General features: G+C 39.2%; 1 protein-coding gene across 1 annotated transcript; it reads left to right on the top strand.

The window, feature by feature from the left end:
• Positions 1 to 2,939: 2,939 nt before the first annotated feature.
• On the top strand, positions 2,940 to 3,818 carry LOC131070841 (uncharacterized). Its single transcript, XM_058006509.2, has 2 exons — positions 2,940 to 3,512; positions 3,615 to 3,818. The coding sequence occupies exons 1-2, from the start codon at positions 2,940 to 2,942 to the stop codon at positions 3,816 to 3,818; spliced, it is 777 nt and encodes a 258-aa protein (XP_057862492.2).
• Positions 3,819 to 25,444: the final 21,626 nt, after the last annotated feature.

The following is a 25,444-nucleotide window of genomic DNA, read 5'->3' as shown; positions in this document are numbered from 1 at the left end:
GGGTCATACCCTACTGTTGTCATCCCTTGAGCGCCCTAAGTGCTAAAATTGTAAAACTTTGATGAGCCCTAACTCAGAATCCATGGCACCTGCAAACAATTATTTTGAACCTATGAGGCCATGAGAGAGGTCCCTACAAAAGCCTCTCTCGGTTTTTCAAGTTTCCCTACGGTTTTATTAGGGCATCAGTCTCATTCATTCGAATGTTGTCTTGTGGCCAATTTCTCATTCTTCTCATCATGATGAAAAATTGTCAGCTCTGACATGTCTAGTTAGGCATTATTACTCTATGCATGCTCCTGTTCGCCCCCCCCACTTGGTCGAACGCTCGGGGTCATACCCTACCGGTGTCATCCCTTGAGCGCCCTAAGTGCTAAAAATTGTCAAACTTTGACAGGCCCTAATTTGGAATCCGTGGCACCTGTGAATGATCCATTTGAACCTACGGGGAAATAAGAGGGGTCCCTACAAAAGCCTATCTTGGTTTTTTAGGTTCCCCTACGGTTTTATTAGGGCAGCAATTTTTCGGTTGGCGAAAAAATCGTCAGTCTCATTCATTCAAATGTTGTCTGGTGGCCCAATTTCTCGTTTTGCTCATCGCGATGATGAACCATTGGCTCTGACATGTCTAGTTAGGCAATATTACCCTATGCATGCTCCTATTTTTTCCCCCCACTCGGTCGAGCACTTGGGGTCACACCCTACCGGCATCGTCCCGTGAGCGTCCTAAGTGCTAAAAATTGTTAAAATTTGATAAGGCCTAACTCAGAATCCATGGCACCTATGAATGATCCGTTTGAACCTATGAGGCCATGAGAGTGGTCCGTACAAAATTCTATCTTGGTTTTTCAATTTTCCCTATGGTTTTATTAGGGCAGCAATTTTCTGGTTGGCGAAAAAATCGTCAGTCTCATTCATTCAAATGTTGTCTCGTGGCCAATTTCTTGTTCTGCTCATTGCAATGATGAACCATTAGATTCAACATGTCTAGTTAGGCATTATTACCCTATGCATGCTCCTATTTTACTCACCCACTCGGTCGAACGCTCAGGGTCATACCCTACCGGCGTCGTCCCTTGAGCGCCCTACGTGCTAAAAATTGTCAAACTTTGATAGGCCCTAACTCAGAATCTGTGGCACTTGCAAATAATCTATTTGAACCTATGAGGCCATGAGAGGGGTCCCTACAAAAGCCTATCTCAGTTTTTCAATTTTCCCTACGGTTTTATTAGGGCAACAATTTTTCAGTTGGCAAAAAAATCGTCAGTCTCATTCATTCAAATGTTGTCTCATAGCCAATTTTTCATTATGCTCATTGTGATGACAAACCATTGGCTCTGACATGTCTAGTTAGGAATTATTACCCTATCCATGCTCCTATTTTTCCCCCCCACTCGGTCGAACACTTGGGGTCATACCCTACCAACGTCATCCCTTGAGCACCCTAAGTGCTAAAAATTATCAAAATTTGAAAGGCCCTAACATGGAATTAGTGGCACCTACAAACAATCCATTTGAAGCTATAGGACCATGAGAGGGGTCCCTACAAAAGCCTATCTTGGTTTTTCAAGTTTCCCTACGGTTTTATTAGGGTAGTAATTTTTCGGTTGGAAAAAAAATTGTCACTCTCATTCATTCAAATGTTGTCTCGTGGCCAATTTCTCATTCTTCTCATCGTGATGACAAACCGTTGGCTGTGACATTTCCAGTTAGGCATTATTACCCTATGCATGCTCCTATTTTTCCCCCCATTCAGTCGAACGCTCGGGGTCATACCCTACCGGCATCGTCCCTTGAGCACCCTAAGTGCTACAAATTGTCAAACTTTGACGAGCCCTATCTCAGAATCCGTGGCACCTACGAATGATCCATTTGAACATACAGGGCCACGAGAGGGTCCCTACAAAATCCTATCTAGGAATCCATGGCCCTATCTTGTTCAATGAAAAATATAGATAAACAAGCATTACACTGTAGACACATAATGATCATCAATATTTCAATGTATTGTATACACATAATTACCATTACACTTGCATGTGACATCCATGAAGGGATATGCAAACATGATTTTTTTTCATTATCAATATAGCTACACCAATGTACTCATGTGTAGATACATTGTATATCATCAATATAACTAAACCAATTTTCTCATGGACATTGTATATCATCATAACAATGTTACATCAATTCACATCCATATACAAATACAACATCCCACTTCATCTACATTAGACATCCTCATGTCCTAAGAGAAAAGCTTACATACAACAATGGCTGCATATAAATGAAGACCAAAATAAATAACCTTTTTATGCGGAATGAATGTGCTACAAGAAATGGGATCGGGGGATGTCGCGTTTGCTCTGCAACTTTCTGCCGAGCTAGGGCAGCCGTGCCCTAGCTAGTTTTTGCTCTCTGTGCGCACGTAAGGGGAAGGCTGTGTGTTTGTTTGGGGCAAGGTTTCTAGTTTCGATGGCAATAGCACTGTGTGCTATTTTTTCTGGATGCCGTTCTGCAGTTTTTGCCAGTGTCCGTCGAGGGTTTGGAGGTATTCCCGTGCGGGGGACTGTTCAAGGCAGGGCGTGGCTATTGCTGCGGGTGGACATTCTAGTGTTGGAGGTGATTTAGGCATGCATGATGCGTGCGACTTGAATCCGCCAGAAAATGAGATGAGGGTTTTTGATAACGCCCTTTTCTCTCAGGGTACAGGGGCTAAGGCAATGAGCTCGATTGGGGGTTCGCGGATCACGAAGATTAATGGCTTCCTGGAGCGTTGTAATGAGAGGCCCAAACTGGTAATACCATTCGAAATGATTGCCGAAGATGTTGAATACTACTCTAAGCACTGGTTGTACTGCAAATTTTTGGGATTACGAGTCTCTCTCCAATTTTTGGAAAATTGGGCTCGGACAGTTTGGGAACCTGAGGGTTAAATGGAGGTAACGTTGCTAGCAAACAAATTTTTCATGGTTACATTTATTTGCCTGGCAGATCACAATAGGGTTTTTGAGGGGGGGCCCTACTTTTACAACCAGGTTGGGCTTTTCGTCAAGCCATGGCATGCAGGATTTAATCCTTCCGAAGAGCTTCCGAATCAGGTTCCGGTGTGGGTTCGATTACCCAGATTTCCTATAGAATGTTGCCGCGAGGATGTTCTTCAGATGCTTGCAATGAAGCTCGGAAAGCCAGTGGGACCTTCAACACAAACCTTGGGTAAGAAAGTTATGACTTTTGCCCGAATGTGTGTGGAACTTGACTTGAGTAGGCCATTGCCAGATGCGGTGGAAATGTGTGTAGGATCACATTCTTGGGTGCAACAATTGGATTATGAGACCTTCCCATTCCGTTGTCGCCTTTGTCATGAATATGGCCACTTGGTGCATAGATGCCCAAAGGCCAGGTTAGCAGAAAAGCAACCCCCGCCTCCGCCTCGCAGCAGTTCTGGTGATGTTAAAGGCATGAAGCCTATTGGTGGTGAAGGCATGGATGCTGAGGGCTTTGTTCAGGTCAAAGCTCGAAGTAGAAACAAAGGTTAGAAGAGGACTCTATTGGAAAGACATGATGAGGATACTTTTAATAGATTTGAGGTCTTGGATGCATTGGATCAGCAAGAAATTAATCCTGGATTCATCAGTACAGATCAATTTGTGGCAGATTCTAGAGTTGAGAATACTCCCTCCATTCCTATCCCTGCTTCTCATACGGAGTCAACCATGCCTATGGTCACGGAAGGACAGTCAGGAGCTCAAGCGATAGTAGGGATAAATGTTGATATGCGACAGGGAGAAGAGAGTGCTGCTATTCAAACATGATCTGCGGTTTCAGATTCAGAAAAAAGGGGTAAATCTTCTCCGTAGCTGGGCATTCTTCAAAAAGATGGTAAGAAGGGGGTTTCTGAGAAAAGTGTTAAATTGGGACGCAAGAAGGATTTGGAGAAGATTAAGTTGATTGGGGAGACTTTGGTGGAGTTAGGTTCTATTAAGACCTTGGATTCCCATTTTTTAAATCCCCCGAAATGATCATTATTTCTTGGAATGTTAGGGGCTTGAATAGTGGCCCTAGACAAAAAGTTGTTCGGGAATTAGTTAGAAATCACTCCCCTGATGTGCTTTTTCTTCAGGAGACTAAGGTTTCTGTGGAATGTATGATGAGTATAGCACCTAAATTGTGGAGGAATGGTCAATGTTAGTGCATTGGACTCATGGATCTTCTGGGGGTGTAGCATGTCTATGGAACCCACGAAAGATCCAACCAGTGTCATGGATCTCCTTTAAATCCTCCTTATCCATGGTCTCTCTGTGCCTTGAATTAGGAGAATCAGTCCTTTTCTCCAATGTCTATGCTCCTATTGAGTTCCAAGGTAAAGTTCTTGTTTGGAATAATGTTCATTTGGTTCATAACTTATTTCCTTACTTGCCATGGATTATTGCTGGAGACTTTAATGCTATTCTTGATTTAACTGAAAAACAGGGGGGTAATGCAAGACTTGAACCCTCTTCTCTCTTGTTTTGGGATAATGTCTCGGCACTTAATCTTGTGGATATCAAGCCTAGAAATGGTCAATTCACTTGGAACAATAGAAGAGTGGGGGACAGGTGCATTGCTGAACGTCTAGATCGCTTCATGGTATCCTATTTTTGGGTGGGTGGATTGTGGTCTTCCAGCTTAGAGATATTAGATTGGAGAGGATCGGATCATTGGCCCATAAAACTTGTCATTTCTTCTGCCCGGTCGCCTCAGAAGCCACCTTTGAAGTTCCAGCTCATGTGGCTCCGAGACCCAGACCTATATGGATGTGTTGCTCAGTGGTGGAAGGAGGGTAGGCCTGCTTTTGGTACAGCAATGTATATTTTTGCTAAGCTCCTCCAATTTGTTAAGTATCAGCTCAAACGGTGGAACTGGCAATGCTTCAAAAACATTTACCAGGCGAAAACAAAGGCTCAAGCGGAATTGAATGATATTACCAGATTGATCAGGGAGGATGGGGTGTCTGAGTATTTGTTGTGAGAGGAAGCCAGGGCTTTAAAAACTTTGGAGGAATGGGAGCTGAGAGAGGAAATCTTTTGGAAACAAAAAGCTCGGATTGAGTGGCTTCAAGAGGGTGATAGGAATACTGCTTTCTTCTTCAATTCGGTGAAGGCCAGACATCATGGTAATTCTCTTTCATCATTGGTGACCGACAGAGGGGAGGTCCTATCTTCTGCCCAGGATATCTCAAATGAAGCTGTTCAGTTTTTTGCCTCTTTATTTAGGGAGGAATCGCAGGGAGATTTGGCTGCTGAAGCTCAGGTCCTCTCTTGTATCCCCTCTTTGGTTTCAATGGAAATGAAAGAGCATCTTATGAGCCCTATATCTTTGGAGGAGTTAGAGAAGATTGTCTTCCAGATGAAAAAAGGAAAGGCTCCTGGTCCTGATGGCTTTCCAAGTGAGTTCATCCAGGAATTTTGGGACATTATCAAATTAGACTTATTGGCTGTTGTTCAAGAATCCCAGAATAATAAGCAAATGCTTCGGGCCCTGAACTCTACCTTCCTTGCTCTCATTCCTAAGGGGGAGGGGGTTGATCGGCTAAGTCAATTCCGTCCTATTTCTCTATGCAATGTAACCTATAAAATTATTTCTAAGTTGATTGCCGAAAGGTTGAAGAAATGGCTTCCGCTGCTTATCTCTGAGGAACAAAGTGGATTTGTGGAGGGTCGTCAGATTTTGGATGGGGTGACTGTGGCTATTGAGACTATCCACTCCATGGCTAACTCCAAAGATAAGGCTATGTTCATCAAGTTGGACATGGCCAAAGCATATGACAGAGTTCGTTGGTCCTTCCTCCAGAAGGTTTTGGGAGCCTTTGGTTTTGAGGAGGAATGGATTCGCTGGGTTATGAGCTGTGTGAACTCAACTTCTTTTTTAGTCTTGATCAATGGGGAGAATTCTAATCTCTTTGGGGCCTCGAGAGGCTTGCGGCAAGGTGATCCCCTCTCTCCTTACCTGTTTCTTCTTTTGGTGGAGGGTTTGGGCCGATTGATAAAAAAGAATGTTGAAGGGGGCCTCATTCAGGGTTGGCAATGGGGAGGGGGTCTTCTTGTTCAATCTCACCTACAGTTTGTGGATGATATGGCTTTGATGGGCATGGCTACCATTAGGGAGGCGACTCACATGCGCAAGGTGTTGGATGTTTATCTTGCAGCTTCGGGTCAGGCTATTAATGAAGGCAAGTCGTCCGTTTTTTTCTTTAACACTCCACCTCCCATTCAACGGAGAGTTGCTCATATTCTCAGATTCCAAATTGGGAGTCTTCCGTTGATATACCTTGGGATCCCTATATCAGAGGGCAGGCAGTCTAGGGACTCGTGGCAAAGTATTCTGGATAAGTTCCGCATTAAAGTCACGCATTGGACCCATCGTTGGCTCTCGTTTGCTGGACGGGTCCAGTTGCTTCAAAGTGTGGTGTAGGCTCTTCCTCTCTACAGGTGTATGATTCAGGTGGCACCAATGAGCTTTGTGAAGAGTCTTGATTCCTTAGCCAGACAATTTTTATGGGCCGGTAATCTTTCTTCAACTAAGTGGAGTCTTATTAAATGGGAGGTGGTTTGTAGTCCAAAACAGGTTGGTGGTCTGGGATTAAGGCAATCAGTGCTCTCTGGTACTGCTCTGGCAGCTAAATTGTACTGGCGGTGGTGTGTGGAACAGGATCGGTTGTGGGCCAGAATCTTGTCTCATAAGTACTTTTTTGGGATCCCCCAGAAAGATATCCCACGGCTTAGCTTGACTGGGAAAGGTTCGGGGATCTGGACTACTCTCAAAAAAGGGGCTGCTCTCATTAAGAGACGCTTATTCTGGATTTGCAAGAATGGGACTGAGGCTCATTTTTGGCATGACTCTTGGGATGGCTTCCCTCCCATAGTTGTCCAATATCCTCATTTGAGTATATTGGCCCAGAGGTTTTGTGAAGCTGGATGGACTAGGGTGTGTGATTTTAAGTCCTTTTCCTTTCAGGGGCATTTGGTGGAAGCAAGATGGAAGAACCCAGAGGATTGGCCTATTGTTGATATGGAAGTTGAGTGCGCTGAACTTAATTACATCCTCTCCTATCGTAGCTGTAGCGCCCTCATGGATAGTGATGTGTTGGCCTGGTCCCCTAATCCCAAGGGTGTTTACACAGTTTCTTCGGGGTATCAAGAGTTGCTCTCCCAGCAAGCTGAGGGTGGAGAGGTTCATTGGTGGAAGAAAGTATGGAATAAATTCTCTTGGCCAAAGTGTAATTGCTTTACTTGGACTTTGGTCTGGAATAGATGCTTGACTTGGGACAATATTCGGAAGAGGGGCTTTTCTGGACCTTCGAGGTGTGTTCTATGTTGTAAGGGGGAGGAAGACTCTCCGCACTTGTTCTTCCACTGCTCCTTCTCCCTTCAACTATGGCATTTTTGGTGGGATGTCTGGAAATGCTCGTGCATTCATGCTTCCTCCCTAGATGAATTTTGGTCGAGATTGGGAAGGCCTCTCTCCTCGGCTCCCTTCTTGCAGGATGTTTGGTATGCTGGTCCTATTTTCCTGCTTTGGCAAGTTTGGTTGGAAAGGAATCGCCGAATCTTTCGAGGTGAAGCATTGGGGATTCAACAGGTTTGGATTAGAATTATGGGCATGATCTAGGAATCAGTTAAAGCGAAGAGTGAGCTTGAGCTGCCACTGGAGAAAGGAGATGCTGAAATTATTGATAGATTGCGCATACAAGGGATAACTTCGAGCTCAGATTGTGTCAGGCGAGGTAGACATGTGAAGCAAAATGTTCAAAGGATGGGAAGCTGGCAGCCCCCTCCTGCTGGTTTTTTGAAAATTAATATGGATGGCTCTTCCAGGGGTAATCCTGGCTTGGCTGGGATTGGTGGGATTGGTAGGGATTCTTCTGGATCTGTGGTTTTCATTTTTTCGGCTAATAAAGGTAGGCAGACTGTTAATAGGATGGAAGGTTTGGCTATCCTTTATGCTCTGGAGCGGGCTCATGCTCTTGGGTGGCGGAAGGTGATTTGTGAGGCTGACTCTCAGGCCCTAGTCAATATGCTCCTTGAGAGGGAAATTGTGGATGTTAGCTGGTAGTTGTCTATGATTGTGCAACAGATATTACAAGTAAGCTCTTTAATGGATTCAGTGTCTTATGCTCATATTCCAAGAGAGTGGAATAGAGCGGCTGATTGTTTGGCAAAATGGGCATCTATAGATATGGATGGCCGAAAGATTGATGAGTGGGCGCAGATGCCCTACGATTTATATCAGGACCTGGAGAGGATTCTTGCTGAAGATGGTAGTGGCATTGGGGAATGAGGGTTTTGCTCTTGTTTGTTCTGTGGTCTCTGGTAGTTCCTAGTGCTTTCGCCCTTTGCTGATTTGTACTCAGATGTTTTGATTTTCAATAAAGTTTTTACCCCTTTTATTCAAAAAAATGTGCTACAAGAAATAAATTATAACACTTAATACAAATTAGTTTGTCAAATTATAAATAGATCATTTCAAACATTTTTAAGAAGTACAAGATTGTATAATTACAAAACTTACCAGTTTCTCTACAAAGTATACAAGCATAACTTTCAACAAAGACACATGTTGATTAAATCCCTTCTCACTACATTTCTCTGCATGTTTGAAGATGATGGTAGATATGGTCATTTCTAAATAGCAATATATTCACTTGACTTAATGTTTATGCACAAAATTTAATCTCATTAATGCACAAAGGAATATGTACCATCACCAAGAAAGGGTCTTGTCAACGGTGAATGATCTAGCTTGAACTTGTATTTTTAAGAATTGTTAGTCTACACATAAAATGCATGGATGAACATAAAGGCTTTATGATAATCACTTCAACTGAAATGCATGATAATAAATGAAAAGGTGGGATTATATACCATAAAAAATACATCCCTTCAAATTATATCAACAAAACCCACTATGTTGACACAAAAATCATAATGTGATATATTGTATATCATCAAAAAAGACCTGCATGAGCATAAAAGTTTTATGATAATTATATCATCAAAAATTGTCAAATAGTGTTCTCTAGTAACAAAAATTGTAAAGCTCATCAAATGCATGATAATAAGTCATGTTGCAAAAATGCGTCCCTTCTGATTATATCATCTACCCGCTATGTGCATGCAAAAACTGTGTTGCTAAAAAAAATCGTTCATCAATAGACCTGCATTTTGAACAAATCCTTAATATGCACGTAACAAATGGTCATTGTTTGAAATGAAATGCATGATAAAAAAAATAAGGCACCATTAAAGACCTACTACTCAAGTATTCCTGAAGGGTCATCTCTTTGCTTAAGAGTATCCAGTATTGCTTCATGATCAATAGTAGTCACTGTCCATAGCTCTTTGGTCTTCGGTTTTGCTTGATGCTTCAACAACTTGACATTTGTAGCTATAATAAGGTATAAATACATTATAATGGTTTTGTGTCTCTCATAGTCTTGAAATGCAGGTATGTCATTCTTTCTAATCATGTATGTTTGCAACCAAGTTCCCACAACAACAACTGAACCTGTAGGATATGTGAACCCATCATCATCTGTCACTAGTCATGTTAGCTTTTGTTTTCCCTGTACACGTCATGCCAACCAATATTGTAATCTCTCTTCATTCCCTTGCAGTGCAACAACTACAAAAACATGTCCTGGCTATACAAGATCTCATAGACAGTCATACTCAAGTGAACTTTCCATGTCATTGTTTGACAAGGATATTGTTTGAGATAAAGTAGTTAGATATTTAGGAACCCATGTATCAACCCACTCACTTGAGTCAGACTAATCCTAATCATACTGAACACAACTCTGACAAAAACAAGCTAATGCTCGTGTCGAAATGGTCCATGTACTTGCATCTAAGCTGAGAAATGAATGCATCTTTGAAGAATCTTTAATTGTTTGACAATCCAATCTATCTCCCACTATGCCCTCCTCAACCAACCAAAAGAATTTGGTCACTGCTAAATCAAGAGTACCTCCATGTGACAATGCTAAACTACACCAATTAACAATAGAACGTGCACTAGAGAAATTTGCACTTGAAATCCTCAATTTCTCCTTAACTAGAGGTCTCTTCAAACATGCACTTTCTCCATCATGCTCCCCCTTCCCATTCCTTGCCTAAAAAAAACACCAAATATGACGTATATGCCTCTCTACATGCATTCTACTCAACAAATAAAACATACGGGCATTCTTGAATTGACCCTTATCTGACCATACAATATATCGATCCATTGCAATATCTTTCTTATGCAAGAACTCAAAATTTTTTTTGAAAGAATGTTGCACATACTCGGAGGAGTGTGATCTATCATCACTCATATAAAATGATACTCCTTGATTATCTTCCTATCCTCTTTTTTACTATCAGGAGCATGTCTATATGTAATGTGAACAAAAATATCAATCTCGATTGAATTGTAGTACTGAGACTGTACCTCATTTTGTGGTTGCAATATATAGTTCTCTACAAAATCAACCACTGATACAATAGTGCCAATCGGGAAAGATTTCTTACACATCCTGAACTATTGATCCAACCACTAAGACCTATGGGTGTGCCTTGCATACTTGTAGAAAATATTTTCCTTAAAATCCAAAATAAAATCAGCAATACTCACTTCTCTTGAGACTAATTCGTATCTAGAACCTTCACCTCCACTCTTCAAAGTATATTTCACTATCTCATATTTTTTTTTCTCAACATAATTCTTTCCAAACTCGTGTTCACTGCCCTCATGAAAACATGAAACAAAATTTGACAACCCACCACATTTTGAGCACTTCTCATTGAAACAATCATTTTTATAGAAATAGCAGCCATCATCTCTAGGGCATAAAAATAGATCTTGCAAGTCTCTTGATGATCTCGGAAATAGCATTGTAACACACTCCTACAACATCTCATTATTATGCATCGTAGAATGAATATGACATAAAAGTTCATGGTACATTGAAAACTCCACATGGTACTTGCAACAACAACTCCACATGGTACTTGCAACAACAAGTATTGTGAGTCTTAAGAGGAACACAATAAAATGGTTTCAAAGATTCAAAAGCCCTTTGTGATATTTGCAAAGTTGGATGTACTTCACAAAAAAATTGTAGAATATTGTTTGGCTTGATTCCAAGAAATGTTTGGGATGTGGTGTGCAATCTTGATTGTCGATTCTTAATTTCAAAATGTCCTTTACATTGGGTGACACTCTAGAATTAGATTGCCAAAATTGTTGAATCTCCTCCTTCACATTGTTAGTCAACTTTCTATCAACACGTGGAAGCCTCCCACCAAAATCCCATGTATCTTGTTGAAGTGTATCATCAAGTCTATGTCTTTGTGCAAGTGTTCTATCCAAAGTTTTATGGTTTATGTTAAAATCAACACAAGTTTGTCTCATTTGATGAGCCTTCCTCAATTGATGGCTTACTAAGGAGGTTGTAATCACTCTTTGAGCATCTTTCTTATCTCTTTCTTTGGTATTCTTTCCAATAGAATTGAGAGCCTCAAATAGATTTTTGGAAATAATAGCATTTCTCTCCATCTTCTTGTTCATATGAATCTTCAATTTGTTTAGCAATGGTCTCATCTTTATCATCTTTATCATCTTTATGAATTGAACAAAGAATTGGCATTGCTCATTCAATGTCTTATTGCTAAAATTTTGGTCAAAAATTTGTGTAGCCCACAACCGTACGGTTCTTGTTGACCTCTTGCCTTCAAGATTCACAATAATGTTCTCATCGATTTCAAATAACCATTTTGGGGTTCTTGAAGGTCTTGGATTTGGAATTTGTCTTTCATCCATGAGAGGGTCTTCATTTCTAAAGTAATTAGGTGTTACATATAGTTCAATTGTTTGAGCAATTCCACGTTCAATGTCAAATTTTTCCATATTTTCACCTCCTATGTCAAAATTTTCCACATGTTGAGCATTTTCATTATCACTTTCAACATTTTCAACATTTTAAAAATTTCAGTTTCAAAATCTAAATTTTCATTTTCAATAACTTGTGACACATATTCAAATTCAATTTCCTCTTCACTTGAAGTAACATTAGCAATATTTAACATACCTTGTCTTCTCCTCCTATGACCTTCTCTATCTCTTTCTCTATACACTTCAATTTGGTCATTTGAAAGTGTAGCGTCCTAAAATTGTGACACTTGCAATTTCGACTGCATTTCGGTCTTCACGATGGCGACGCAACACTAAACCTAAATGGAGACCCCGAAACTTGATTATGACACTGAAAACTGCATTTTCTTGCACCCTGGCCTGAACCTCCTTTGCACCCTGCTATCCCGGGAGGTGGGACCAGAGCGCCCAGTGCCCTGGTCCTTCAGGACCAGGGCGCCCAGTGCCCTGGTCCCCCAGGACCATGGTGCCCAGCGCCCTGGTCCCTGGGTCCTATTTTGGGCCCGGTCTCTTTTGGACTTCAGGTCTTTATGTTTGCAAATTGGAAAATTATCTTTCCTAGTCGGCCTAAGGTCGGGAAAATTAGTCTTTTAACCCTAACTGACAAGTATATAAACTACTTTTCCTCTCTCATTTTGGGGTAAGATGAAAGAAGACGGAAAAGGCGTGGAAACTATACTCAAGCATTCAAGCATTCAAGCATTCTTTCAAGCAATTGATCATTCTAAGTCTCCATTCAAGGCTAAGTGTTGCATTCAAGACAAGGATTCAACCATTGAAGAGGAGATCACATACTACATGCTACATACAACATACAACAATACAAAAAACAACAACATCTATACCTTCGCACATAAGGATACAAACATCCTTACAACAAGGTATTAGTACTTGTTTTACATTACATTTACAGCAATTTCTCATTTCTTGGTTAATTCCAAAACCGGGGTTTGACCTAAAGGCAAACCCCTAATCCCTAACCCCCCAATCGTCTTTGCTTTTCTGTGTGTAGGTTGCAGGTATGCGGCTGAAATTGAAGATCTGGAATCCTTGTACAGAGACGAACAGATCCCCCTTCGTTTCACAGATTTTTCGGAGGACCGTGGCGCCGGACGCCATGGTCCCGACAACTTTTGCTCAAATTTGCAAGACAGCGCCGTATCGACATTTTACTGCTAATTCCAGGTCTACAGCTTCATCCTATATCCCTATCTCAGTTTATAAACGAATCTTTGTCACTTTCTATGCATTCCTAGCTTAATTCTTCTATCAACATTCTTTACAAAAGAGGGTAGCCTTGCTTTCTTAACCCTTGAAACACATTTAGCATCCAATCTTGCATTGTCTGGGATTGGATCTTGTGGGTTTCAACCCCTCTTTTGAATGTAAAGTCTCTCCCCTAAGTGAAAACTATCAACCCTAGTGAATCTCCCTTCTCTCTCCTTGGAGTTGGAAGAGGGGAGAGCAACTAGGGTTCGATCGTGATTTTCCGCTTTACATTTTGGTGAACCTAACGTGAACATCCTTTCTGATTATTCATAGTTAGATCTGAAAATTGATTCCTTGATTACATTTCCATGTTTGATCTTTTGCAAAATTTTAGAGGTTAATTGCATAAAAACCCTAAATTTTCTTTTGAGTAATTAAACTTGTGAAATGTTTAATTGTTGATGCTTGTTTCAGATCTGCCCTTCTATTACAAATTATCAATTCATATTTGTGCTTTAATTTTGAAAATTAAGTGGTTAAGTGTCAAAACCCTAATTTTTGAAACCCTCTTGATTCAACCTTTGTCCGACAATTTCACTGATCAAAACATCTCCAAATCAGCTGTAACTTTGGATTCCGCAATAAAATCACAATATCTTTCATCCCTGAAAATTTAGAAAAAAGTTGCGAGGACCGTGTGCACTCCGAGCGCCATCGTCCCTGACATTTTTTACGAAATTTCGGGAGCTAGATCTTACTGTATTTTTCTGCTAAAATCCAGAATTTTGGCTGATTTTATCAATTTTAACACCTTCAAAATTACAGTCAAAGTTGGCCTAGTGATTGCTTGGATTGAGGCTTCTAATCATTCAAAAATTGTTGAAATTGAAATTTGTGTCAAAATTGTGTTTCTTACAGTCCTAAATATGAAAAGTGTGTTATCATTCATTTGAAATCTCAGTGATTCATTCAAATTTTTGCAATTTGTGACTTTTGAAATTAAGTGCTTAATTACAACAACTTTGATTTCCGCTTCCAAAATTGAATTTTGAGTGAAATTGAGTCAACTTTCAAATTTCAAAACTTACATTGCTTTTGGTATTCCCTCTAAAATCATAAAATTCAAAATTTCAGTTTCCCTCTCTTTTTCAAAATTCAAATTTTGCATTTTTCGACAATCTTGATAGGGTTCAATTTTGAGATTGCAACTTTAATTTGGCCTATCTACAGATCATAAAATCACTCAATTTTTTCAGATTAGCTTTAAAATCGTCATAACTTTCATCCCTGCAAATTTCGAAAAAAGTTGCGAGGACCGTGTGCACTCCGAGCGCCACGGTCCCGGACATTTTTTCCGAAATTTTGGGAGATTGTCCTGATTGTATTTAACAGCTTAAATCTGGAAAATTGGCTGATTCTACTAAAATTTGCTACCTCTAAAATTCAAAAATCTTCTCTCTCTCTTTAATGCATGAGTTTTACAACAATAAGCCCTACCTACACTATTCCCGTTAGACGAAGCCTTAGAATTAAGTCCTTCCAAGGTTTAATTACTAAGGAGATGGAACCTAATTTGAATGGTCTTTTTAACGAGGACATGGGTAATTCCCCTAATCCTCTTAATGATGAAGAAGCTCTCCATGAGGTTTCTGTAGAACAACTTTCAAAATTGGATAACCAATTTGATGATTTTCGACAATGGATGTCTCAAGAATACCCTGATAGTCAAGCTCTTCCTTTAATTGAGGGTCTAAAACATATGCTTCAAAGTGATAAGAATGGAATTGATATTTTGCGTGGTATTGCACACATTGTGGATTCAAATGTGATGCCTATGAAAAGTTGTGCCAAAACCTTAGGTTATACACAACCTCCTACTCAAGTCAATCATTCTATTCCTTTGATGACTTCTATTGCAAGCATACCTACTTTTACATCAAACATAATGACTACTTCAACACAAGACATTCCTCCTATGATCACTAATCATGGGGGCAATCCCTCTTCTTCAATCAATCCTCTTCCTTCATTCAATCCAACTTCTTCATTCATTCCTTCAATGAGTGTTCCTCTTATATCTCCACAAATGAACATGACGCAAGGGGGCAACTCGTTTAACCATTCCATTCCTCCTTGTAGTGTTCCTCCTGTCCAATCATCTCCTATGACTAACTATCATAGTGTCCCACCACCTTACTCTCTACCTTCTTTCAATAACATAACACCTCCATCACAATCTAACACGTCTAATATGAACTCTTCGACTGAAGCAACCATTAACAATCTTGCACAGACAGTCTCTTCTTTACAGCAACAAATTGCCTCTATGAATCAATCTAAGTTTCGTGTGCCCACATTCGATGTTGCGAGCCCACTTTCTCTTGATATTGTTCGAGCTATTCCCCCTAAACATGTTGAAATTCCACATTTGGAGCTTTATAATGGTAAGGGTGATCCTCTAACACATGTTAAGACCTTTCAAACAATATGTACTGATTTTGCTTATGACCAAAGGTTGCTTGCAAAACTGTTTACTAGAACATTAAGAGATAAAGCCCTACAATGGTATTGCTCATTGCCTTCCTATTCTATTACTTCTTTCGAACAACTTGCAAATGCTTTCATTCAACAATTTCAAAACAATATAAGTCCTAAAGTTACTTTGATTGATTTAATGCATTGTAAACAAGGGGTTAAAGAAAAAGTGATTGATTTCATTGGTAGATATAAGCATTTCTATGCTCAAATTTCCTTTCCTATGCCTGACAATGATATTCAAAGAATCTTTATTTCTAATTTACAAAAAGACATTAGAGAAAAACTCTTGTTTTCTGAGTTTACTTCTTTCCAACAGTTGTGTGCAACTCTTCACGATTATCAACTGACTGTTAGTCAAATGGAACAATCACATCCTATGGCTCCGAGTGATAAGGGTGATAGTAGTCAACAACCATTTGGGAAGTTTAAACCAAACAGAGAGTCCATTAAATTCAATGAAAACATCATCAACAACAATGTGAATGCAACATCAGGTGTGTCTCCTATTTCTAAGTTTTTCAAGAAAGAAAGAATGTTTACTCCTTTGAATGAATTATTGCATAGTATTATGAATAAGTTATTGGAACAAAATGTGCTTACTCTTCCTCCTATAAGGAAAATTGATCCTGCAAAGATTACTTCACCTTATTTTGATAACAAATCTTTTTGTCAATTTCATCGTCAACCTGGGCATGATACTGAAAAATGTTTTGCTTTAAAGGGGAAAATTCAAGATTTGATTGATAATAATACTATCTCTGTTTCTGGTGTGAATGATAAAGGCAACAAATCTGTAGCTCCTCCTGACCAAAATCTTCATATTTTCACTGATCCATTACCTTCTCATACCTCTAATGCGATTGATACTACTGATTCCTCTGTCTCACCTGATGATCTCATGTCTATGACTCCGAATGTGATTAATTTTGTGGAGCAACAGAAGATCCCTAAAGAACCTTCCATCACATTTGATTCCAGTGAAACTATCAGAGCACCTGATGGTCCTTTATATATAGTTGCAAAAGTCAAGAATACACCTTGTCGTGGAGTGCTTATTGACCCTTCTTGTATGGTTAATGTCATTACTGAAGAATTTCTTTTTACTTTGCAATTGAATCAAGTTATCTATGACAAAACAGATGTGGTTGTGAAACTATTTGATGCATTTTCTTCTCCTGCAATTGGTTCTATTACATTACCTATTGAGGTCCGTAACAAATCCCTTGATGTGAACTTTGCTATTATTCCATCTTCCGAACAATTTCGTATGAAGCTTGGCTATCCTTGGCTATCTTCCATGAAAGCTATTGCTTCTCCTATTCACAAGTGTTTGAAATTTCCCCATAATGGTGAAGTTGTTACTGTCAATCATAGTCTCTTTAAACCAGCTGAAAGAATTCCTAGTGTTCCTATTGATTACTTTTGGCCTAAACAGTTTCAATCTCTTCCTCCGCGAAGTGATCATCTTTTCAAATCTTATCAAAAGTGGAAAAAAGATATGATCCTTTCTCTAAGTGAACCTAGAACACCCAAACTTGATATTCCTATCATTCTTGAGAAGGAGGTTCTTCCTTTGAAAGATAAAACTAATGTCTTCTCCTCCTATGACCTTCTCTATCTCTTTCTCTATACACTTCAATTTGGTCATTTGAAAGTTTTCTTTTGCATTTAGACTTCCGACGACTACTACTCCCCATTTACATCCACAAAGATGCTCCTAATTGATTGACAATGTAAGATTTGACTTTAAGAATCTCCCAAAAACACAAATTTGTCTCAACCTGTCTAAAAACCTATGATCGTCGATAGAAAATAGAATATGCAGTCTACGGGTTGTTGGAATCCACAAAATGGCCCACAAGGCTCTTTTTATTTACAAAAATCGGATATCCAAGTTTATCAGATATCCAATTTTAATGTATAAATTTGTGGTCACAAAATTTTTTCCCTTTGCCACCTTTTTTTAACTATTGCCACATTAATGGTAGTGGTAGAAATTGGATATCCGATAAAATCTGATTTCCAATTTTATTAGTCATATTTATGAAAGAGAGAGAGAGAGAGAGAGAGAGAGAGAGAGAGAGAGAGAAGGAGAGAGAGAGAGAGAGAGATGGGCTCTATTGTGTCGTTATGGGTCATAAGGGGTCCTATGGTGCCCATAGGGGTCATATGGTGTCCTACAACCCCTTAGGACACCATATGACCTCTTAAGGCACCATATTGGGTCGTTATGGGTCCTATGGTGTCCTAAGGGGTCATATTATGTCCTATGACCCCTTTGGACACCATATGACCCCTTAAGACACCAAATTGTGTTGTTATGAGTCATATTATGTCCTAATGGGTCATATTGTGTCATATGACCCTTTTAAGACATCATATGACCCCTTAGGACACAATATGACCCCTTATGACACCATATTGGGTCGTTATGGGTCCTATGGTGTCATGGGACACCATATGACCCATATGACCCATAAGGAGTTATGGGACGCCATATGACCCCTTAAGAGACCAAATTGTGTCGTTATGGGTCATATTATGTCTTAAGGGGTCATGGGATAACATATGACCCATTAGGACATAATATGACCCCTAATGATACCATATGGTGTCATAAGGGGTCCTATGGTGTCCATAGGGGTCATATGGTGTACCATGGCCCCTTAGGACACCATATGACCCCTATGGACACCATATGACCCCTTATGACACCATATAGTGTCGTTAGGGGTCATATGGTGTTGTAAGGGGTCATGGGACACAATATGACCCCTTAAGACACCGAACTATCTTGTTATGGGTCATATTATGTCCTAAGGGGTCATGCGACAATGTATGAACCCTTAGGACACCATATGACCCGTACCGATACCATATTATGTCATAAGGAGTCATATGGTGTCCATAGGGGTCATATGGTGTCCTGGGACACCATATGACCCCTTAACACACCAAATTGTGTTGGTATGGGTCATATTGTGTCCTAAGGGGTTGTAGGAAACCATATGACCACTTAGGACGCTATATGATCCCTAACGACACCATATTATTCGTAAGGGGTCATATGGTGTCCTAGGACACCATATTTTGTTGCTAGGGGTCATATGGTGTCCTAAGGGGTCATAAGTGGTCATGGGACACCGTAGGACCCCTTAAGACACCAAATTGTGTTGGTGTGGGTCATATTGTGTCCTAAGGGGTCGTAGGACACAATATGACCCCTTAGGACACCATAAGACCCAAACTCACCCAATATGGTATTAGAAGGGGTCATATTATGTCCTAAGGTGTCATATGATGTCTTAAAGGGGTCATATGACAAAATATGACCCATTAGGACACCATAGGAGCCATAATAACCCAATGTGGTCTCTTAAGGGGTCATATGGTGTCCTAAGAGGTGGTAGGACACCATATGAGCCCTATGGATACCATAGGACCCCTTTTGACACCATATGGTATCATTAGGGGTCATATGGTGTCCTAAGGGGTCGTAGGACATAATATGACCCCTTAAGACACCATAGGACCCATAATGACCCAATATGGTGTTATAACAGGTCGTATGGTGTTCTAAGGGGTCTTAAGGGTTCATGGGATACCATATGACCCCTAAGGACAACATACGACCCCTTATGACACCATACAGTGTCGTTAGGGGTTATATGGTGTCCATAGGGGTCATATTGTGTCATAAGGAGTCCTTTGGTGTCATAAGGGGTCCAATAGTGTCCATAGGGGTCATATGGTGTCCTATAACCCCTTAGGACACCATATGACCCCTTAAGACACAATATTGGGTCATTATGGGTCCTATGGTGTCCTAATGGGTCATATTGTGTGATATGACCCCTTTAAGACATCATATGACCCCTTAGGACACAATATGACCCCTTATGAGACCATATTGGGTCACTTTGAGTCCTATGGTGTCCTAAGGGGTTGTATTGTGTCCTATGACCCCTTAGGACACCATATGACCCATAATGACACAATTGGGTGTCTTAAGGGGTCATATGGTGTCCTAGGACACTATATGACCCCTATGGACACCATATTACCCCTAATGAGACCATATGGAGTCATGAGGAGTTGTATGCTATCCTTAGGTGTCGTATGGTCTCCCATTAACCCTTACGACTCCTTAAGACACCATACAACCTATTATGACACCATATTGGGTTGTTATGGGTCCTATGGTATACTAAGGGGTCATATTGTGTCCTATGACCCCTTAGGACACCATATGACCCCTAACGACACCATATGGTGTCATAAGGGGTCTTATGGTGTCCATAGGGGTCATATGGTGTCCTACAACCCCTTAGAATACCATATGACCCCTTAAGACACCATATTTGGTCGTTATGGGTCATATTGTGTCCTAATGAGTCATATTGTATCATATGACCCCTTTAAGACATCATATGACCCCTTAGGACACTATATGACCCCATATGACACCATATTGGGTCGCTTTGGGTCCTATGGTGTCCTAAGGGGTCATATTGTGTCCTATGACCCCTTAGGACACAATAGGACCAAAAGCGACCCAATATGGTGTCATAAGGGGTCATATTGTGTCCTAAGGGGTCATATGATGTCTTAAAGGGCTCATATGATACAATATGACCAATTAGGATACAATGTGACCCATAACGACCAAATATGGTGTCATAAGCGGTCATATTTTGTCCATAGGGCTCATATCATGTCCTAGGACCCCTTAGGACACCATATGACCCCTTAAGACATGAAATTGGGTCGTTATGGGTCATATTGTGTCCTAGTAGGTCATATTGTGTCATATGATCCTTTAAGACTTCATATGACCCCTTAGGACACAATAGACCCCTTATGACACAATATTGTTTCGCTTTCGGTCCTATGGTGTCCTAAGGGGTCATATTGTGTCCTACGACCCCTCAGGACACCATATGGCCCATAACAACACAATTTGATGTCTTTAGGGGTAATATGGTGTCCTAAGACACCATATGACCCCTAACGACCCCATATGTTGTCATAAGGGTTCGTATGTTGTCCTTATGGGTCATATGGTGTCCCATGAACCCTTATGACCCCTTAGCACACCATACGACCTGTCATGACACCATATTGGGTCATTATGGGTCCTATGGTGTCCTAAGGGGTCATATTATATCCTACAACCCCTTAGGACACCATATGACCCCTAACGACACCATATGCTATCATAAGGGTTCCTATGGTGTCCATAGGGGTCATATGGTGTCCTACGACTCCTTAGGACACCATATGACCCCTTAAGACACCATATGGGGTTGTTATGAATCCTATGGTGTCCTAAGGGGTCATATTGTGTCCTACGACCCCTTAGGACACCATATGACCCCTTAAGAGACCAAATTGTGTCGTTATGAGTCATATTATGTCCTAGTGGGTCATATTGTATCATATGACCCCTTAGGACATAATATGACCCCTTATGACACCATACTGGGTCGTTATGGGTCCTATGGTGTCCTAAGGGGTCATATTATGTCCTACGACCCCTTAGGACACCATATAACCCATAATGATACAATTTGGTGTCTTAATCTCTCTCTCTCTCTCTCCCCTATTCTCTCTCTCTGACTCTCTCTCTCTGCTAATCTCTTTATCTCTCTCTCCCTTCCCCTCTCTCTCTCTCCCTCCCCCCCTGATCTCTCTCTCTCTCTCTCTCCCCGCACTACCCCTCTCCCTCTCCCTCTCCCTAATATCATATCCTAATTTATTTATAAATTAATATATTAATAAACATTAGATTAATTATGTGCAAATTTAGTTAGTGAATTTACTTATTAAAATCGGATATCCGATTTGTGTTGTAAAATTTTCAAATTTCAAATTTCGACTCAGGAATGCTTTGGGATTTGGCTTGGAAGTGACAAGCCTAGAAAGTCAACTGAAAAAATGTGTTTTTCAGTATTCCTTGATTTTCCAGACTTTACATTGGTGGCTGACAACTTTTTTTGTAGCCAAAATTGATAAAATGAAAAGGATTTTTTCAGGACGTTCTCAACTTTCCAACAATATAAGGCTTGTCTTATTTTGACTTAAATAAATAATTATTATTTATTTTCTAATTGAATTCTGAAAAATAGTCCTGATTGATAGACTAATTGAAAAACACTCATAACTTTCAAACGATATAACAATTTTTGAATCCGAAACATGCATCACATCCTATGCTTCATCTAATATAGGGAAATTTTTTTTTTAAAAAAATTTCATAAGGTTTTGACCAAGTTAAGGAGGTCAAACATAGGAGTTTCTGAATTTTTGAAAAGCTCTATTAAAAAAATCATAAATAATTATTTACTTTATAAAAAATTATAAACAAATATGTGTCACATCTGGACATGAGTCTATTACTTATATTATAAATATTATAAAAAAATATTATGATTTGATTGTGATTTGGGTGGTTAGACATACATCTACTTCTTATCTTTTTTCCTGAAATTTTAGTACCGCTACATTGAAATTTGAAATTTTCATCAAATAGGATTTTTTTTTTTCAAAAAGAAACTAGTAGCTTAGAAAATGCATTAAATTTTCTATAGATTCTCTTTGTACATATTTCAAAAATAATGTTCACAACTTATTCAAATTTTCATGTCAAGTTGCATGACTTTGATTTTCTGAAATTTTATTGCCACTTAAGGGCCTATTTTGGCACACCATGATCTTGCACATACCCATATATATCAAAATTCAATATTTTTTTGTTTTTTTAGAAAGAAGACATCAATACCTAGTGCATTGATAATTTTTTTGAATTTTTTTGAATTAGTTTGCTATTTTTCCCAATGCATTGAGAAAATAAGTTCATGTTTTGTTGAAAACCTACATTCATAAGAAATAAAATAAAAATATATTAATGAAATTAAATATATTAAAAATTATAATATTTGGAAAGCTTATAATAAGGTTTAAATACTTAAAAAAATAAAACTTCAAAATGAATTCATTTGACCCCCCAAAAGCTAATGTAAAACTGTTTTTTTATCAGTATTTGATAGATGCAAAGGAGACTTCATTGCAAGTATGATTTAGAAGTAGAGAGGTTCTATCTAAGAAATTTTGATCTAAGAGCATTTGATCTAACTCTCTTCAATTAATTACTTCAAATGGGACCTCTTAAAGATTAAATCATTATATTTTCTAAAAAATGTATGATTTTAGTAAAAATCGGGATGTACCAAAAAGTGGGAACCAACATTGTGAGTTCGCCCCATAATGAAAGATATATGTCCTTACCCATTTGATAGAAGCATTCCAATGCCTCCATTTCCTCCAAATTTTATGACACCAAAATTTTACAAGTATAGAGGCAAAGGGGATCCTAAGGCACACATAAGAGAATTTTTCACGACTTGCATTGAGGTAGCAGGAGAAGAAACATACTTGATGACATTATTCCCACAAAAGCTTAGGTGGAAAAGCTTTGGAATGGGTCTCCCAACTTCCACCTGGAATCAAATCATGCAATTATCTAGTAGAGGCTTTTATACAACACTTTTCATACAACATTGAGACAAATGTGTCACTTTCTACCTTGTGTAACACTAAACAAAAAGATGGGGAGTCTTTTTCAAATTTCCTACAAAGGTGGAGAAACTTGGCTAGTAGATGTTCTTGTGAGATTCCACAGAAACAAATAGTAGAAATTTTCACTCAGAATGTTAATAAAGACATTAGGTATGACTTGATAAAATCTTTTTTGTCCACTTTCAAAGAGGTCATTGAGAAAGGATTAGCGACAGAAAAAGTCCTTATTGAGAAATGCATTATCAAGATTTATAAAAAAAATAAAGATGAATCAAAATGGAAAGACAAACCCCATTTTTGGAACAAGAATAAGAATATAGTGAGTGATGGGGTTGTCGATGCAAACATGATGAAACCTAAGAGAACTTTCCCTAGTGCAAGTTCTTCTAAAGAAAACAATCAAGTGAATGCTTAAAGATCGTCAAAGCCTCCAAGAAAGTGCATGTCATTGGGAGAGCTGATTGAAACAACATTCAAGAAGTTAGTGGGAAACAATCTTATAAAAATTCCAGATAATCCACCATATGAGCCTAAAGTAAAACCAAATTGGTGAAATGATGATTAATATTGTGAATATTATAAAAGAAAAGGGCATTTAACTAGCAATTGTCACAGATTGAAGAATATCATATAGGGTCTCATTGATAGAGGTGACATAGAGGTTGATGGTCACACCTCCAATGATGAGCATGTGATGTTCAAGGAGCCATTCCCTAAACATGACAAGGGAAAAGCCAAAATTATAGATAATCAAGCTCATTATACCAAGATGTCCTATGACTATGATTCTACTATTTTAATCACATTTCAATGGATAATCATGTTTCAACCATCATCATAAAGGAAAAATGTCCTGAGGGTTCTACCTGGAAGAGTAAAGTTGTTTCAAAAGGTGTTGGACCTTCATCCTCTTCGTCAACCCCTGAATTCAATTTCATGACTTGTCGAGGCAAAGTCACCTTGCAAGGTGCTCCATCTAAAACCACACCCTCTTCATCATTCGTCAAGAATGTATATTACCTTGTAGGCCAACTAGGGAAAACACCCATACTCATCTCAATTCTTGAGCTATAATGCATATCCCCTTCACACAAATCTATTATTGACAAAATTTTGAGAGAGACAACCATACCCACTGATTTGAACATGGACTAGTTTCAAGCCATGGTGGGATACCTTTCTATTCCGCATTTCCTTACATTCACAGAAGCCAATAATGCATCCATAAGCCAGCCTAATAATTCACCTCTACATATTGAAGCCTTTCTCCATAAAAACTAAATAAAATGTTGATAGATGGAGGAGCAGGTCTGAACATTTATACATTGAACACTATTAAGAAATTGGGATATTATGAAGAGGCTATGAATTCTACACATGCAATCACCATTAAGGTATATGATGCCGAAGAGTGCACATCCAAGGGCATAGTCACCTTACCTCTTAGAGTTGGGCTTGTTATGAAGGATGTGGTATTTAAAGTCCTTGATCTAGATCTCACATACAACATAATTTTGGGACATCCATGGATACATGAAATGAGAGTATTACTATCAACATATCATCAATCTATCAAATTTCCTTACAATAGAGTTGAAGTAAAAATAAAAGGTGATCCAAATCGGTTCATATATTGCAATAACCTATGACCAAGATCAGAGATAATAATTCCAATTAATAGAGAAGCAACTCCATCATCAGCATATGTGGATCCAAAATCCTTGAAAGCTTCTACATCAAAGCAAGTAGATCTCAAATAAAAATTCAAGGTTAAAGACATGGGATGTGGTGAGTATATCTTTCATGTGGATCAACTCCCACTATCTCCTAAGGCATTTAGTTGACAGGAGCATCCTACAAACAATTTACAATATCAAGGAATTGGGTATGAACCACCTTGTTTTGTGGCTACTAAGTCTGAATGCAAATCTTCTCTAGTGGTGTGAGAAGATCTTGATATCAATAGTCCTAAGAGTGGTGCCAATAAAGAATCTATTGAATATATTGCCATCCCTCTTGAGAACTCATATATCCTTACCATTTCATCCACTCATTCCATTTCCACTCCTCTTTCAGACTTGGATAAATAAGAATAACAAAATCCCTTACTTATTGGGGATAAAAAATCAAGCTTTAAAAAGAAAAATATAGAAGTAAAAAA

Source organism: Cryptomeria japonica, chromosome 8, assembly GCF_030272615.1.
Source record: "Cryptomeria japonica chromosome 8, Sugi_1.0, whole genome shotgun sequence".
Lineage (NCBI taxonomy): Eukaryota > Viridiplantae > Streptophyta > Pinopsida > Cupressales > Cupressaceae > Cryptomeria > Cryptomeria japonica.
This window is presented reverse-complemented; position numbering and strand designations above follow the sequence as displayed.